The sequence below is a fragment of the Cucurbita pepo genome, chromosome LG01 (genome assembly GCF_002806865.2).
Source record: "Cucurbita pepo subsp. pepo cultivar mu-cu-16 chromosome LG01, ASM280686v2, whole genome shotgun sequence".
Taxonomy (NCBI): Eukaryota; Viridiplantae; Streptophyta; class Magnoliopsida; order Cucurbitales; family Cucurbitaceae; genus Cucurbita; species Cucurbita pepo.
The window spans coordinates 10,260,088-10,275,902 of NC_036638.1; the positions used below are offsets into that span (position 1 = coordinate 10,260,088).

Below are 15,815 nucleotides of genomic sequence, written 5' to 3' on the forward strand. Positions count from 1 at the left end.
TTACGTTTATGTCCTGTGAGTTACTATGTCGTACCATGTATAATGTGCGTGTATGGAATACCACAAATATGTAAGTATGTCTCACAGGAAACTTATGTCATGATAAGTATGGAAGTATGTCATGATAAGTATGGAAGTACTGTGTGCATCATTATGTTACGTACACAAGCATGAATTACTTCTCCATGATGTTACGCACATAAGCTTACACCATGGTATTATAGACTCATTTCTTTTCCGTAGGTTTTCGGCTGCGAGAGCATGCGTTAGTCCATAATCAAGCCTATGGAATACGTATACAAGCCCACATAGTAGGTTCAATCACTCGTTCCTACTTGAGAAGCCTATCTGATGAAAGTAATATTGGATGATCAAGTGCTCTATAAATGTCATCAAGTAATCAATTTACCAGAACAACAGCTTTCAACAGCAACTGATATTGTAAAATCTCACATCAATTGGAGAGGAAAACGAAACATAAGGGTGTGAAAACCTCTCCCTAGCAGATGCAATTTAAAAACCTTGAAGGAAAGCCTAAAAGGGTATTTGCTAACAGTGAGCATCAAAGCTGGACATCAAGCGATGTGCCAGTAAGGAGGCTGAGCCCCAAAAGGGGTGGACACAAGGCAGTGTGCCAGCAAAGACGGACCCCGAAGGGAGGTAGATTGAGAGATCTCACATAGAAGGTAGAAGGGAATGAGTACCAACGAAGACGCTGGACCCCGAAAGGTGGATTGTGAGATCCCACATTAGTTGGGGAGGAGAACAAAACATTCTTTATAAGGGTATAAAACCCTCTCTCTAGCAGACATGTTTTAAAAACTTTTGAGAGAGCCCGAAAATCCGAACAGTAAACTATTAAGAGCGTAAGATGTCAACTTACTCATCGCTTTCCTATAAGAACTGAACTCATCTTGCAGTTTTCTAAAATCAAAACAAGCTTTTTCGGCACGACTTCTTCGGCCTCATTTAACTCAATAATGAACAAACATGTTGGAAATCCACAGGCAATGTCAGGAAAATTCAAAGTCCTCTCATTAAAGAACTTAAAGAATAGATAAGGCATAATTTAAAGCAAAATTCAAAATCAAAATCAAAAGCTCATCATCATGAAGCTATGGGATGTATTTTCTGCACTTGAACAGTTAGCCAACTATACAAATTACATAACCTAGGCAGCAGCATCATCCCCCTGTCAGTTTGCTAACGATTTGTCTTTTATTCCAAACGCGTCGGCCAAGTTCAAGTTCAAGTTGTTTCTCATAGTTCTACTTCTCCCGACGCCCCCGTCGCCCTTCCTCATCATTGCAGCAAACTCCTCATAGTCGATACGACCATCCTGCAAAGGAAAAGATAGAGAATATAACAGTCGTTCGGGTTCGAGAATGTTTTTTGCAGTACTTTTGGAAGAACAGATGGCATTGTTCTAGAAATGAAAACAAGCAATTTGATTCATGTATAGATGAAGAAACAGATATATTATCAGCATAGAATCCTTATTCTAGAAATATATAGGAAGATATATGCAGCCCCTGGCATTAGGCTAATGGTCCACCGTCACGAATCCCAAGAAGGCTTTATTATCGAACCCAAAGAAACCCGGGTTTTTTGTTTTTAAGAATTAAGCTTATAAGCACTACGTCTACCTATGAGTTTAAAAACTAAGAACAAAACAGCAGTTTTTTAAAAACTTGTTTCGATTTTCGGAATGTGGCTAAGAATTCAAATGTTATAATGAGAAAGATGAAAACCCATCCTTTGGTTCACATCGCCTATGGTCGGGCAACGAAGTGAGTCAAGCCAACTTTGGTTCACATCGTCTATGGTCAGGCAACGTATGCTCAAGCCTCTGGCCCCGTTTTAGAAAACGGGGGAAGAGAAATTTTGTAAAAAGGTTTGAAAGCAAGGTTGAAAGAAAGATTGAAAACAGCGCTATATGACTACAAGCAAAAAGTCAGCACAACAGCTTAAATAGTATATAACTTTTCGAGTACGGAGCAAATATTATATTGAGAAAGATGAACACTCATTGTAAAAAAAAAAGTGAGAAAATAAGTACAATTTTCAAAACACCAACTTTCACAATCGCACTTTTCTTAGCAGGGGACTTTTGCTATTGTGCGGCACTCACTCTCAACATTGAGTGAGTCAAACCAACTTGGGTTCACATCGCCTATGGCCAGGCAACGTACGCTCAAGCCTCTAACCCCATTTTGAGAAAGTTTTAGAAAACGGGGGCACGGAGATTTTCGAAAGAGAGTTTGAAAGTAAGGTTGGCAAAAAGATTGAAAAAAACGTTACATGACTACAACCAAAAAGGCAACACAACAGGTTAAATAGCATATAACTTTCCGAGAAGGGAGCACACGTTGTCTTGAGAAAGATGAAAACTCACAGTAAAAAAAGTGAGAAAACAATTACAATCTTCAAAAACCAAACGATTACCAAACGAAGATTCGAATAGTCCTATCTGTATATGCAATAAATAAATTTCTTCGAAATCTAGCAGACAACTCCAAAGCCAGAAATGTACCACAACAGAATTAAAATGAGTGACAAAAGAACTAGTAACAGTGTTGTTCTAAGCAGAAAATGCAGTTGAATAAACCAAGAACATGAAGGCAGTGATGAACAAAGCAAAAACTAAGAAATGAAGACTTACATTATCTTGATCAATTTCATTGATTATCTCATCCAAATGAACATCGCCCAAACCGAAGTCCTTGCAAGCCTGTTGAAGCTCATCAGTGGTGATATAACCACTGCCATCTTTGTCAAAATAGGAGAAGGCCGCGACTAAATTATCCTCTCGCTCGATCTTATTTAGGTGCAATGTAGCTGCAAGGAATTCACCATAGTCTAAGGTTCCACTGTTGTCTATATCAGCCTGTCCAGAGATGAGGCAGCAACAAAATACAGGTTAACAATTAGAATCTGTAGAGAAAAGTATATATGGTTATGTTAAGTTTTAATTATCGCTAAATATTTAGATTATAATCAGCCACCGTCGTCGAACGCCCCTATTTAAAAGTTTATATGAACAACCAAACAATGATTTGGTATAATGTGGTATGAGGTAGGAAACAATGAGTATCTACCGCCTCCATAAGAGACTTGATATCAGATTCCATGAGTTCAGAGCCCACTTTTTTCAACCCCTCTTTAAGCTCTTCAAATGTTATTGAGCCACTGTTATCAGTGTCGATCATTTTAAACAATTCCTTCAAGCCACCAATTTCCTCTTCAGACAGTCGTTCTGCTATGACCTGCATCAACCAGGTGGTTTAAACATTTGAGAAATGCACATTTCCATGAGAAAAATGTAATAATAGATGACAACTTTGATTAGAGATTAAAATGAGAGGCATAGAGCTATAATATGGTTAACAGGCTTTCATACTTCAATCTATGAACAAATATTTTGTGATGTGATTCGAAGTAGTGAGGTTAATAAGGGCACTTACACGAACTAGGAGTTCGAGAGTCCCGTTCTCTCCACAAAAGAGTATAACCAGAAGCAAAAAGAGCTCGATCTATGCATAACGAAATTATTTTGAGCACACACTTGAAGTAGTAACAATGGATCCAAATCGACTACCTTTCTAACTACTTTTCCTTGATAAGCTCTTACACTCCCTCCCAATCATTGGTATTCTATTCGAAAGAAATACATTTATTATTGATTGTGAGATCTCACGTCGGTTGGAGAGGGGAACGAAACATTTCTTATAAGGGTGTGGAAACCTCTCCCTAATAGACGCGTTTTAAAACCTTGAGGGGAAGCCCAAAAGGGAAAGCCCAAAGAGGACAATATCTACTGGCCGTTAGCTTGGGCTGTTACAAATGGTATCAGAGGCAGACATCGAGCAGTGGGCCAACAAGGACGTTGGGACTCTAAGGGGGGTGGATTGTGAGATCCCACGTCGAGTGGAGAGGGGAACAAAACATTTCCTATAAGGGTGTGAAAACCTCTCCCTAATGACGCATTTTAAAACCTTGAGGGGAAGCCCAAAAGAGAAAGCCTAAAGAGAACAATATTTGCTAGCAGTGGGCGTCGGCTGTTACAAATGGTATTAGAGGCAGACGCCGAGTGGTGTGCCAGTGAGGACTTTGGGCCCCCAAGGGGGGTGGATTGTGAGATCCCACATCGGTTGGAGAGAAAAACGAAACATTCCTTACAAGGATGTGAAAACCTTTCCCTAATCGACGCGTTTTAAAACCTTAGGGGAAACACAAAAATGAAAGCCCAAAGAGGACAATATCTACTAGCAGTGGACTTGGGCTGTTACAAATGGTATCAGAGGCAGACACCGAGCAGTGTGCCAACGAGGACGTTGGGACCCCAAGGAGGGTGGATTGTGAGATCCCACGTCGGTTGGGGAGGGGAACAAAACATTCCTCATAAGGGTATGAAAACCTCTCCCTAATAGACACGTTTTAAAACCTTGAGGGGAAGCCTAGAAGGGAAAGCCCAAAGAGGACAATATCTGCTAGCGGTGGACTTGGACTGTTACACAATGACGTGTGAAAAGTTCCGCCGAGAAAAATAGGAGTCAAATTACAAAAAGGAACTCCAATCAAAGAGAAACATGAAATCTAACAAGGGACCAAACATTAAGATCTTTTCATCCCTCTAAACATTCTATTATTCCTCACACTTCAAAGACCCCACAAAATAGCACAAACTCCAACTTTCCAGAAAAACAGCCCTCTTTCATGAAAAGGCAAGTGGAGAAGAAACTCCTTGATCATCTTTCTACAAACCCGAAAAACTGAAAGACCTCGACGACACATATGCCTCAAAGAAACAACTGCAAACCCATGTTTTAAAAGCCTAAATGCATCTTTGAGGCTTTTCATAACTTCGAGGTGGTATGAGGGGTAAGCCTCATTTTAAATATAATAAACATATAAAACTTAGAATTCCTAATATCATAGCACTCAGAGAAAAATCACATCCACTCTTTGAATTAGAACTAAAAAAGTACCTTAATAATTAGAGAAATAGAGAAAGAACACAAGGAATAAATTGGGAAAAACAATTCGAAGATAAATATATAGGAGATATGTTTTTAATTAGACGTTAGAACGGTAGTCAACCGTACAGGATAGAGTTCGAAACTTGAATGATATGTTTTGCATAAACTTCAAACCCATTAATAGAAGCTCTGAAAGAATCATCACCAGCAAAGAAATGAATATTATCCTCATGCAAGCCAGAATGCTCCCCATGTACAATCACTGAAATTAAATCCTTAGAACTCAAGGACACATAGAACTTATAGAACATATCATGTTCAAGTAAGGTCGTTGCTGAAAACGCCAACCAATTTATGACTGAAAATGAGCGTTTCCCGTGCACAACCACCAAAATCAATTCCTTTTGCACATCAACCAAAGTAATAACTAGTTCCATTTCCTCATGCAATCATATGCTGTGAATAAATGCTCGTGACCGATAAGCCGAAACCCCCCAATTGCTTGACTTCACATTCCAAGTTTCCAATAGAAAGAAGATTCCACAAGGAAGAAAAAACAAAAACCTGGTCTCTTCAAGAACTTTCTTACGTAGACGAGCTAATAGTGATGATAAAAGAACCCATCCAGCTGATTTCCAAAAGAAACCAAGAAGTTTCTACTCAAGTCCACAAGCTTCAAAAGAGAAGCAAATTTGCAAGGCATCACGAATGGAAGAGGATGAGGAGTTTCCTTGTCACGATCTTGAGATAATGAAGCGAAAACCTTTGAATAAGAGTTTTCGATATCGACAACATTCGTATTAAGATCCAAGGCATGTGAAACTGAATCCACACTACTCATGATAACGTCAACTTCACATTAGAATCAACACATTGAGGGAGAATAAAATTAGTAGTAGGATCTTTAGTTAAGCCGATGACTAGATTTGCCAGGATTGAGAGTAAAAGTATGCGGAGGGTCTGATGTTGTTAAAGCAACTTGCTATACAAAGGAGGCCAAGAGTTTTGAACACATTCCTTCAATTATATTAGGATTCAAAGTATCGTCCTCGAGATTTGATATGATGGGCCTTCTCTTTCGAGTAGAGGACAAAGGATATCAATCGAGTATTGTCCTCTGGCATAGATAAAATATCAATCCGATCATTGTTCAAGGATCCAAAGGAGTAACGCCCTGGCCTGCACAAAGAATGATCCTTCTCGCGAAAGGAGGGTGGGGAAGGGACTCATCAATTATCTCTATACAACCTCCATGCCTACCCTCATTGGGAATGAATAAAAGAATCAAGAGCATACAAAAAGACAAGCCCTCAAAAGGAAGCCCTCATAAATGAAAGGTCTACAATTGTGCAAAATAGAACCTATAGAATAATTACAGAAGTTAAAGAGAAACGTGAAATCTAATGAGAGACCAGACATCTGAAGGATCCCTTACAAACCTCTAAACATTATTATGTCTCTCACCCAAAGATCCGACGAAATAGCACACAACCTAAGAAGCCATAAAATCATCCCTCTTCACGAAAAGGCAGATGGAGGAGGCTCTGATCATATCACTAGTATCCTTACGACGACAAGCATGAAACTGAATGTCTGAAAGAAGCAACTCCAAACAGATATCACTAGTATCTTCATCTGATAGAGAGTGCAATAGAACGTGCCAACTAACAAGAGCAACTTTCTCGAAAACTTATCCAAAGTGTTAACTCGTCCATGTAAAACCTACCAAGTAAAGAATTTAACCTTCTATGGAATCTTTATCGTCCAAAGAGTAGATAAAACAGACTAATGGGAGAAGGGTTCGACAAACAACGAAAGTAGGATTTACAAGAAAAACCACCTGAATGGTTAGGACTCCAAACATGGATATCCCTTCTCCCAATCCTAAAATCGAATTGCTCAAGCAATGATAGGAGAGAGGAAACATCCACCGCTTCTCTACCAAAAAAACGAACAAAGTAAGTGTGATGTCCCACATTGGTTGGGGAGAAGAACAAACCACCATTTATAAGGGTATGGAAACCTTCCCCTAGCAGACGCGTTTTAAAGCCTTGAGGGGAAGCCCGAAAGGGAAAGCCCAAAGAGGACAATATCTGCTAGCGGTGGATCTAGGTCGTTACAGTAAGCCAAAAGAAAAGAAAAGAAAACAGAGCTCCCTGACCAGACTAGGAAATCACCCACCAAACGATCTTTAAAGGAGGACAAATTATAGAGACGAGGAAACGTAGGGTAGGATCTATCCCCCACCAACTGTTCCTCCTAGAAATATGTTTCCTTCCTCTCCCCACCACACAATGGACAAGGTGAGAAAAAGAGGATCTCATAAAGGATAACTTTCCATAGATTCCAATATGTGTCCTTACTCCACCCAACCATTCAAAAGGGTGAGAACCATACTTGCTAGCAATAATCCTACGGCAAAGTCTTAAGCTCTAGGGGAAAGCATCAAGGTCATTTAGCCAAGGGCTTTATTGCGAGTCCTTAAACTACCAATTTCTATCCACACAAGCTTCTCAACAACCTTCCATCTCACCAAATGCTCCCTTGCCTTCTTCAACCCCTTCCCAAAGAAAATTGCACATAAGTTTTTCAATCCTTTTACAAACCAAGCAAAGGGCTCTGAATAGGGAGAAATAGTAAATGGGAATGCCACTCAGAACAGGACAAATAAGAGTTAATCTACCTGCTTTAGAAAAGAAACAAATTCCAAAAAGAAATGGCCTTCAAGTTGATTCCCAAATGGATACCTAAGTAAGGGAAAAAAGCCTGAATCACAACCCACAAACAAAGCCCCTATACATTGATGTAGGAAAAAAAGGACTCGAAATGGGAATGGGAATGGAGAAGAGAGGTGAGAGCGGTAGCACATAGTATTTCACTTCTACTACTTTCTTCTATATTTTACGTTTTCTTACTTGCTGGCATTTGTCCATCTCAATTGTTCATATCCTCCTCCTAAACATTGATGTCATTGTCTCAGCATGATGTATCCAAAAGCAGTGAGACAGATCCGTATATGAAATTCATACCACACCGTAAATGAGTAGTTTATCAGATTATATAGAAAAAAACAAACTCTACACAGAATTAATCTTACACGTAGAGCCATCTTCTTCAGCTTATTCATTGCAGAGAACTGCTTTAGCCGAGACAAAACTGCAGAGTCGATAGGCTTGTCAGGGGCAACTGTGTCATCTACAATCCATGGGTGACCTTGATGCCAAAAAGAACTCCATCCATGTTAGTCAGAAGCAATTATATAAAAAACTCTATGTTGTTTGAATGGAAACAACATTGTTCTTACAAAAGTGTCTAAAATCACTTACAAAGAACTTCATGGGCAGAGATTCTCTCCTTTGGATCCCTTTCGAGCATTTTCCTAATTAAATCTTTAGCACTATCTGAAATGTTGGGCCATGGATCAGAGTTGAAATCTAGCTTACCGTACAAAATCTGTCTGAAGATCCCTGAATCAGTTTCTGTTTGAGATACGAAACGGAGAGAAAAATAACCTCAGAGATAAAATAAGAAAAAATTCATATAAAGCAATTTCAGGTCCAGATTTGTACTCATGCACCTGCCCAAAAAGGTGGAACACCACTCAATAAGATGTAAAGGATAACACCTGCACTCCATACATCAACCTCATGCCCATAGTGCTTACGGAGCACTTCAGGGGCAACATAATAGGGGCTTCCAACGACATCAGAGAACGATTGTCCTAGAAAGAAAAATACATAAACAGAAAACTAAATAGCAGTTTTAAAAATAAACATATTTTCATAAGAAAACATACCTTCAACCGAAGAAAGAAGGAGAAGCATATAGCTTGAATAGAACAATCCAAATTAAAAATGCCAACTTGCACAAAAGCCTATGTCAGGAAAAGAGACCCAAAATAATACCATAAACTACCATTTAGCAGTTAATATTTGAAAGAATGTTATAGAAAACCAACTGGGGAAGGCTGGCCATTTGAAAATTTTGAAGGGGTGAAACTAAGTCCTGATCTAAATACAAGTCAAGGGACAAATAGAATGTGATGTCCCACATTGGTTGGGAGGAGAACAGACCACCATTTATAAGGGTGTGGAAACCTTCCCTTAACAGACGCGTTTTAAAGCCTTGAGGGAAAGCCCAAAGAGGACAATATCTGCTAGCAGTGAATCTGGGCTGTCACAAATGATATCAAAGCCAGACACCGGACAATGTGTCAGCCTTCTCGCTGTTCCACGAAGGAGGGTAGACACGAGGCGGTGTGCTAGTAAGGACGCTGGGCCCCAAAGGGGGTGGATTTGGGGGAGGTCCCACATCGATGGAAGGAAAGAGTGCCAGCGAGGATGCTGGGCCCCGAAGGGGGGTGGATTGTGATGTCCCACATTGGTTGGGGAGGAGAACAAACCACCATTTATAAGGGTGTGGAAACCTTCCCCTAGCAGACGCGTTTTAAAGCCTCGAGGGAAAGCCCAAAGAGGACAATTGCTAGCGGTGGATCTGGGCTGTTACATAGAATAAACTAGCAATAGCAATGAAGATTGAAGTGTTTATGCATGAGTTCAAATTACGAGACTCGGTCGATAAAACAGTAGTTAAATTGAAGAGGTCCTTAAAAAATGCACCTACAATTTTATATCAGACATCTTTCGAAACATGACCCTCCATGGAAGGTTTTATATCATGGGCAACACCTACATATTTTACACCAAAGTTTCAAACAACATTCCACAAAGAAGACAAAAGGAAGCCCAAAACATAGGCTAAAACCTCAAGGCTGCCTTAGTTGATACTCATCTCATCTTGATTACATGCTTATGCTTCCATAAAGGTACCTAAACGGCTGGACATAATCAGTATGTGTCATATAAATAATGGGTATGTGTCATATATTCATTTCTCCTTTTCTTTAACGACCCAAATCAAGTAAAAAGCGCCAAAGAGCTTCAAAAAGAGTCCAATTCACCACTACAACAAATAAAACATGGGACCAAAAGATTAAGAGAAAAGAACACAAATATCATGGCAATGGGAAACACACATACCTGGCTGGTAAAAAACAGAGAGCCCAAAATCCGTGGTCTTAAGCTTAGCATCTTCGCTTGGGTTATCGAACAGAAAGTTCTCAGGCTTGAGATCCCTATGCATAACCCCAAGAGAGTGGCAATTCTCGACGACTCCAACAATAATCTTGATAAGCTTAGCCGCTTCTCTCTCGCTGTAATGACCCTTTAGCAAAATCCTATCAAAAAGCTCTCCACCGGCACAAAGCTCCATCACCAAATGCACAAACACAGAATCCTCGTAAGTCCCCTTGATCTGAACAATATGAGCATGTTCGGACAAATGGTGCATGATCTGAACCTCCCTCCAAACATCCTCATAATCCTCCTTGCACGTGAGCTTCCGTTTGGGGATTGATTTGCAGGCGTAAAGGTCGCCGGTGGCTCGATGGGTACAGAGATACGTGGTTCCAAATTGACCCTGCCCAAGTTTCTTCCCGAGAAGGTAATGATTTCTGAGCCTGGGTGTCTGATACGGCAAAACCGAAGTGGAGATCCTCGTGGACGACGATTGGGAGGCTTTGATTCGCTTCTCCATCGAACCCAGATGAGAAATGTGAACAAATTTGGTTGTGATGATCGGGGATGAATCGTGTTCTTAGCTACGATTGATTTGGTACGGTTATTGATTCTGGGTGTCGGAAATTTGGGACGCCATTGTCGATTGTAACTTGAGGGAGGATCGTAGGAGCATTAAATTGTGGAAACAAGAGGGATTGAAACAAATTTGTCCTTTCTCCTTTCACGTGGATCATGGAGGGGAAATCCATCTCCTCCTGCTGCAGCCTACGTTCGTCAATAATTGGGATGATTTTGGACCCCACTTTTTCCCCTTTTTTTCATAATATTTTATTACACTCAATTATTAAAAAATATTTCTAAATTTGTCTTCAAAATATATTAAATTTTTTTAATTTTCAATAATTTTTTTATTTATTTTATTAATACTTTTCAATTATTTTAAGAAATAGTTTTTAAAAAATTAAAGTATTTTTATAAAAATTAAAAAATACTTTTAAATATTTTTTAATGAGAAAAGTATTTTGTTTTAAAAATAACCTTAAATTTTAAAAAGTTTTATAAATACTTTTCAATTATTTTAAAAAATATTAATAAAAATACTTTTTACAAAATTAAAAAAAAATACTTTTATGATTATTTTTTAATATTTTTCAAAGAGAAATGTATTTTGTTTTTAAATAAAAAGTTTTATTAATACTTTTCAATTATTTCAAAAAATATTAATAAAAATATCTCTTGAGCCAAAATTTTTAATAATATTCTTAAACTTTAAAAAAAAAATAAAAAATACTCTCACAGTTATTCTTGGAAGAGAAGCGTTTAGAGGTGTACATGGTCCGGGTTGGGGGATTTTTTTGACCCAACACAAAAGTTCGGGTTGGTTGGATTGGTAACCCAACCCAACCCAACCCAACCCTTGAGGTTCAAAGAAATATGAAATATTAAGGTATTTAAAAATATATATATATGTAAATAAAATTAAACAAAGCAAAGAAATTAAATAATAAAATAAAGAAATTAAAAATAATAAAAACGGAAACATGCATTCTCCTGGCGTCTTACTCGGGCGTAAATGTTCTTAGAACAACCTCAGTATCATTCTGGCAAACCCATTAATATGAAAGATCTTCCTAATACTTATATATATTTTATTTGGCTCGGGTCAACCCGAGTGTGATATGAACCAAGAGACATCAATCATACAATATACTTCAATGAAGATGTGAAGAAAAGACTGTCAAAATTATGAAAAGAATGAAGTTTGATTGTTGTAAATTTTTGGTGGGTTACAATTTAGAGTAATTTAGAGTTATTGTATTTTAAGACTTTTTATTTAATTTCGGTTACATTTACATAATGGCTAATTATGGCTAGGAATGTTACAACTCTCGAATAACTTGAGTAGTTTCATTTTTGAGGCTATATAAAGCCATGTATGTTGTATTTGTAAGGTAGACTTGGAAAATATATAAAAAGAAGCATTTGTGCTTTTCTTTAGCCAATGGCTAAGTTTCTTTGCAATTCTATGTAGTTTAGATTGCATGTAGAATCATTCAAGCTCGACATGATCAATCTTGCTTGTGGAGTGATTCGGATCTCAAACAAGTGTTCTTGCGTTGAGATATTTGATCAACAAGAATCATTGAAGCTAGACATGATCGATCTTGCTTCTGGAGTGATTCGAATCTCAAACAAAGTGTTCTTGGCTTGAGATATGTGTGTTAAAGATATTTAGTTCTAAACTATAATTTATCATATATATATATATATCATATTTGATCGTTTATTAATAAGTAAATATTTAAATAGTAAATATTTAGATATTTATCTTTTATGACGACTTAACAACTATATATGATTCGAATAAAAAATTTAGAAACTTATTTTCTTTACTCTTGATTTTGATTATCAAGCCAGTCCATTCCAAAACATTCATATAGGTTGATTCCATATAATTTTTCAAGTCGTTGGATAATTTAAATTTTAAAGTCTTGTTTTTTAATAAGATTGCTAGATCAAATTCCCGAGAATACCATATCAGATGCATCAGCATCTTCCTAACTAACATGGGGGCGAACCTTATTTTTCCAACTAAAATTTGCATTAACTGCAAAAGTGCACCACCACTCTTGAAAAGGTTGGTAATGCACTTGGATGGAGATCAATTTCAATCGTGATCTTAATCGTCACGTTTGGATTTTGTCTCATAAACTTCTATAAATCACCTAAAACTCGAAAATCCATAAACTTCTATAAATCACCTAAAACTCGTCCATTTCATACCATCGACATCATTAACTAAATAACAATAACAATTAAACTAAAATAATTACGAACCACACTCTCACCCATGCGTAGTGTGTTTATATGTAACCATGCACCCATAGCGAGAACGAAACTAAAAATTCACCGTGTCTCTATGAGTCAATAACTCAACGACGAAACATACAACCTGTAACTTTGAAGAGTTGGGTTAGAAAAGCATTGGGCACCAATATTATAGGTCCATTTAGAAGATAGATGCATGAGTGACATAGAATAGCAAATAGATATGTGATTATCAAGAAAGCACAAGGTACTCAAAGTACACTTTATTTAGGTACGCACTTTCAAAGTGCTGGAAAGAGCCATATTTGCAGGGAAAGTGTTTCGATGGTCTTCTAGTGAAGGCCGGCAGGTCCTGAATGCAGCTGATAAGTACGGCTTGGGACAACCTGTAAAACTCCTTCTTGTTCTGCCAAAGTACCAATTTTGAAAGCTCATAAGACATATAGAACCTTGTAGTAATTGTGGGGATTTAGTCTCGTTCTAAAATGAATATCTACTAACGTTAAGCTCAACCTCAGACCTTACGACACTAGTTTCTAGAGTTTCAGTTCGATTTGTTATGTATGATATATCTAATGTTCTATATTCTTAACGAGATATAAGATCTCGGTAGAGAAATATGACTTTAGCATACATTTCAATCCTCTAACTTTTAGTGTAATTTATGTATTTCTCTAACTATGTTTTCCTCATTTAAAAGAACACTAATCATAAAAACACCCACACACACACAGTTCTAATGAAATCAAAATCTTTTTTATAAGTGTGTCTTCAAATACTTAAATAATTTATACTTAAATGCTTTCACAAAAATAAATAAATAAATAAATGATTCAAGACTGAAAAGGGGGGATAACCAAACCTTTAAATGATTATATGAAATCAATTTTGCTAAATTGACTATTTTGAAAATCACTCCCAAGGATATCATTAATCATAGTGGAAAAATGACTATCTAATTGTACAATATTTTCCATTGAAAAATTTATAGGATATTTAATATCTTAAGTCATGGTCAACCATGACTTTAATTTGGATCGATAACCTATAGAAGACACGTGATTTTATATCTTAATTCTTGACCACCAAGCTAACCCAGATGTTATAAGGATCAAGCTGCACTGCAGACATGTGACAGTGAAAAGAGAATCAAAATCCTGATCCAACTCACTATTGGATAATCAATAAACAACTTCAAGAACATAGTTAATGAGTAAGAAGCTCTGTTTGACACACTGCTTTTCACATTACAGGTAATCAAACCAAGCAACCTAGTCTGAAGAAACTAGACCCTGTCATAACTAGGAAAGTAAAAATACATTTTCTAGCCGTTCTTGGCTTACTTAGTGAATTAACTTTAAATTTTCGAATCTAATTGAACTCTAAACTTATCTAAACTTAAATAAGTCAAATGATGATATAAATATTGACACAAAAAAGGGAAAAATTCACAAACAAAATAGTAAATTACACTAAATTCAACCAACAAAACACTTAAAAATCAAACATAAGAAATGCCCAAATCCATCATTGAAAATACAGAAATCAAGCAACGTAAATGCTTATTCACGGGAGAGTTGACACAGGGTTTACAGAGAGATGATCAGAGAGTTCCTAGTTCATCCCCCCTTTGGAGGAATGTGGCAAGCAGATGTTTGCGCAGTTGTGTGGAATTCATGGAGGAGGGAAATAATTCCTCTTTTAGCGGTGTTGATGGGGACTCTGTTGAGGATTGTTTGGAAGGAGTCCTACTTGGCTAATTAAGAGGATGATCATGAGTTTATAAGTAAGGAATACTATCTCCATTGGTACGAGACCTTTTGAGGAAACAAAAAACAGAGCCATGAGAACTTATGCTTAAAGTGGACAATTTCATATTATTGTAGGTCCGTGATTCCTAACAGACTCTAGTGATGTTTGGTCCCTCATTAGGTTATGTGTTTTTATTTGGGGTTTGATGACAACTTCTTATAATTATTTTTTAGGTCTTATTACCTTGACCAGATCCATTTTCTTTAGATTGGCTCCCTTTTTGGTGGCTTTGCTTTTTAGATTGTCCTCGTATTCCTTCTTGTATTTTTTTTCTTATTAAAAAAAAAACGAAAACCGCGAGGGCAAACCAGCTGCACCTTTCCTACATGTGCACCTCTGATGTCCCGCTGGTTTGATTTTTTCAAAATTTTCAACATCATCTGGGTCTTTCTGTGCGCCAGAGGCCTTTTTCCAGCTCTTTTGATTGGTTTCTATGGATCATTGGTGTGGCATCTCTTTTGTAGAGATTATGGAACAACTTAAAAGAGAAACAAGAAAATCTTCCTAGGAGGAACTGAGCCGTGATTGTTTTTAGGATTTTCTTAGAATCTTCGTCTCTCTTGGTGTGCCTGTGCAAAGATTTACGTAGCTATAGCTACTTACAAATCTTTGCTAATTGAAAGTTCTGTATGTAATCCCCTTGGCATGAGGGGGATATCTCATCTCCCATTTCTCTTATTCCAAAAAGAAAGTTCAATCCATCTATGAACATACTAAAACGTTGCTAGAACTACAAGATATTGATCACATAAAAACATACCTAAATTCAACAATAAAATATCAAAATCAAGCCAAAAAGTATACGACAGAATGGAAATGATCATTACACAAAACAAAAAAGCAAAACCAAAATGAATTTTCCCCAAAATTGTACTTCCTCTGCTCAAAACGCATTAATATGATAAAATCTTCCAGAAATCCACAAAACAGACGAAAACAATATAGAAGAAAATCGCAATAAACTTACTGGAAACCTCCGCGACCTGATTAGGAGTAAGCTTAGCAGAGAAGCCACTGGCAGCATTCTTGTAACTATACACAAGCGCCTCTCTAGCAGCCTCTTCACTGAAAATCAACGCATGAAACCAAAATTCGTCATCAATATCCACCAAGTTCA

The 15,815-nt window shown here is 37.4% G+C and overlaps 2 protein-coding genes across 2 annotated transcripts in view; both read right to left on the minus strand.

Annotated features, from left to right (window-relative positions):
* Positions 1 to 1,010: 1,010 nt before the first annotated feature.
* Positions 1,011 to 10,777, minus strand: LOC111798311 (calcium-dependent protein kinase 11-like). The gene is made up of 7 exons (XM_023681376.1): positions 10,019 to 10,777; positions 8,557 to 8,700; positions 8,306 to 8,458; positions 8,077 to 8,192; positions 3,099 to 3,266; positions 2,663 to 2,887; positions 1,011 to 1,339 (listed from the first exon to the last, which is right to left on the minus strand). The coding sequence occupies exons 1-7, from the start codon at positions 10,572 to 10,574 to the stop codon at positions 1,196 to 1,198; spliced, it is 1,506 nt and encodes a 501-aa protein (XP_023537144.1). The 5' UTR covers positions 10,575 to 10,777; the 3' UTR covers positions 1,011 to 1,195.
* Positions 10,778 to 13,031: 2,254 nt separating this feature from the next.
* LOC111798338 (subtilisin-like protease SBT3.11) overlaps positions 13,032 to 15,815 on the minus strand; it is a 3,067-nt gene continuing 283 nt past the window's right edge. The window contains exons 2-3 of the mRNA XM_023681418.1: positions 15,666 to 15,763; positions 13,032 to 13,292 (exon numbers count right to left, since the gene is read on the minus strand). Of these exons, the coding sequence (XP_023537186.1) occupies positions 13,219 to 13,292; positions 15,666 to 15,763 (172 nt within the window). The 3' untranslated portion in view covers positions 13,032 to 13,218. The remainder of the gene's footprint in view (positions 13,293 to 15,665; positions 15,764 to 15,815) is intronic.

What these genes read in the sequence shown, in the direction of transcription:
- LOC111798311 (XM_023681376.1), bottom strand. Translation starts at nt 10,574, where the DNA reads ATGGAGAAGCGAATCAAAGCCTCCCAATCGTCGTCCACGAGGATCTCC. An exon ending in TGAAGAAGATGGCTCTACGT is followed by an intron (nt 3,267 to 8,076) that starts GTAAGATTAATT and finishes TGGTTGATGCAG; the next exon opens with GTCATAGCAGAACGACTGTC. An exon ending in TCAAGTCTCTTATGGAGGCG is followed by an intron (nt 2,888 to 3,098) that starts GTAGATACTCAT and finishes ATCTCTGGACAG; the next exon opens with GCTGATATAGACAACAGTGG.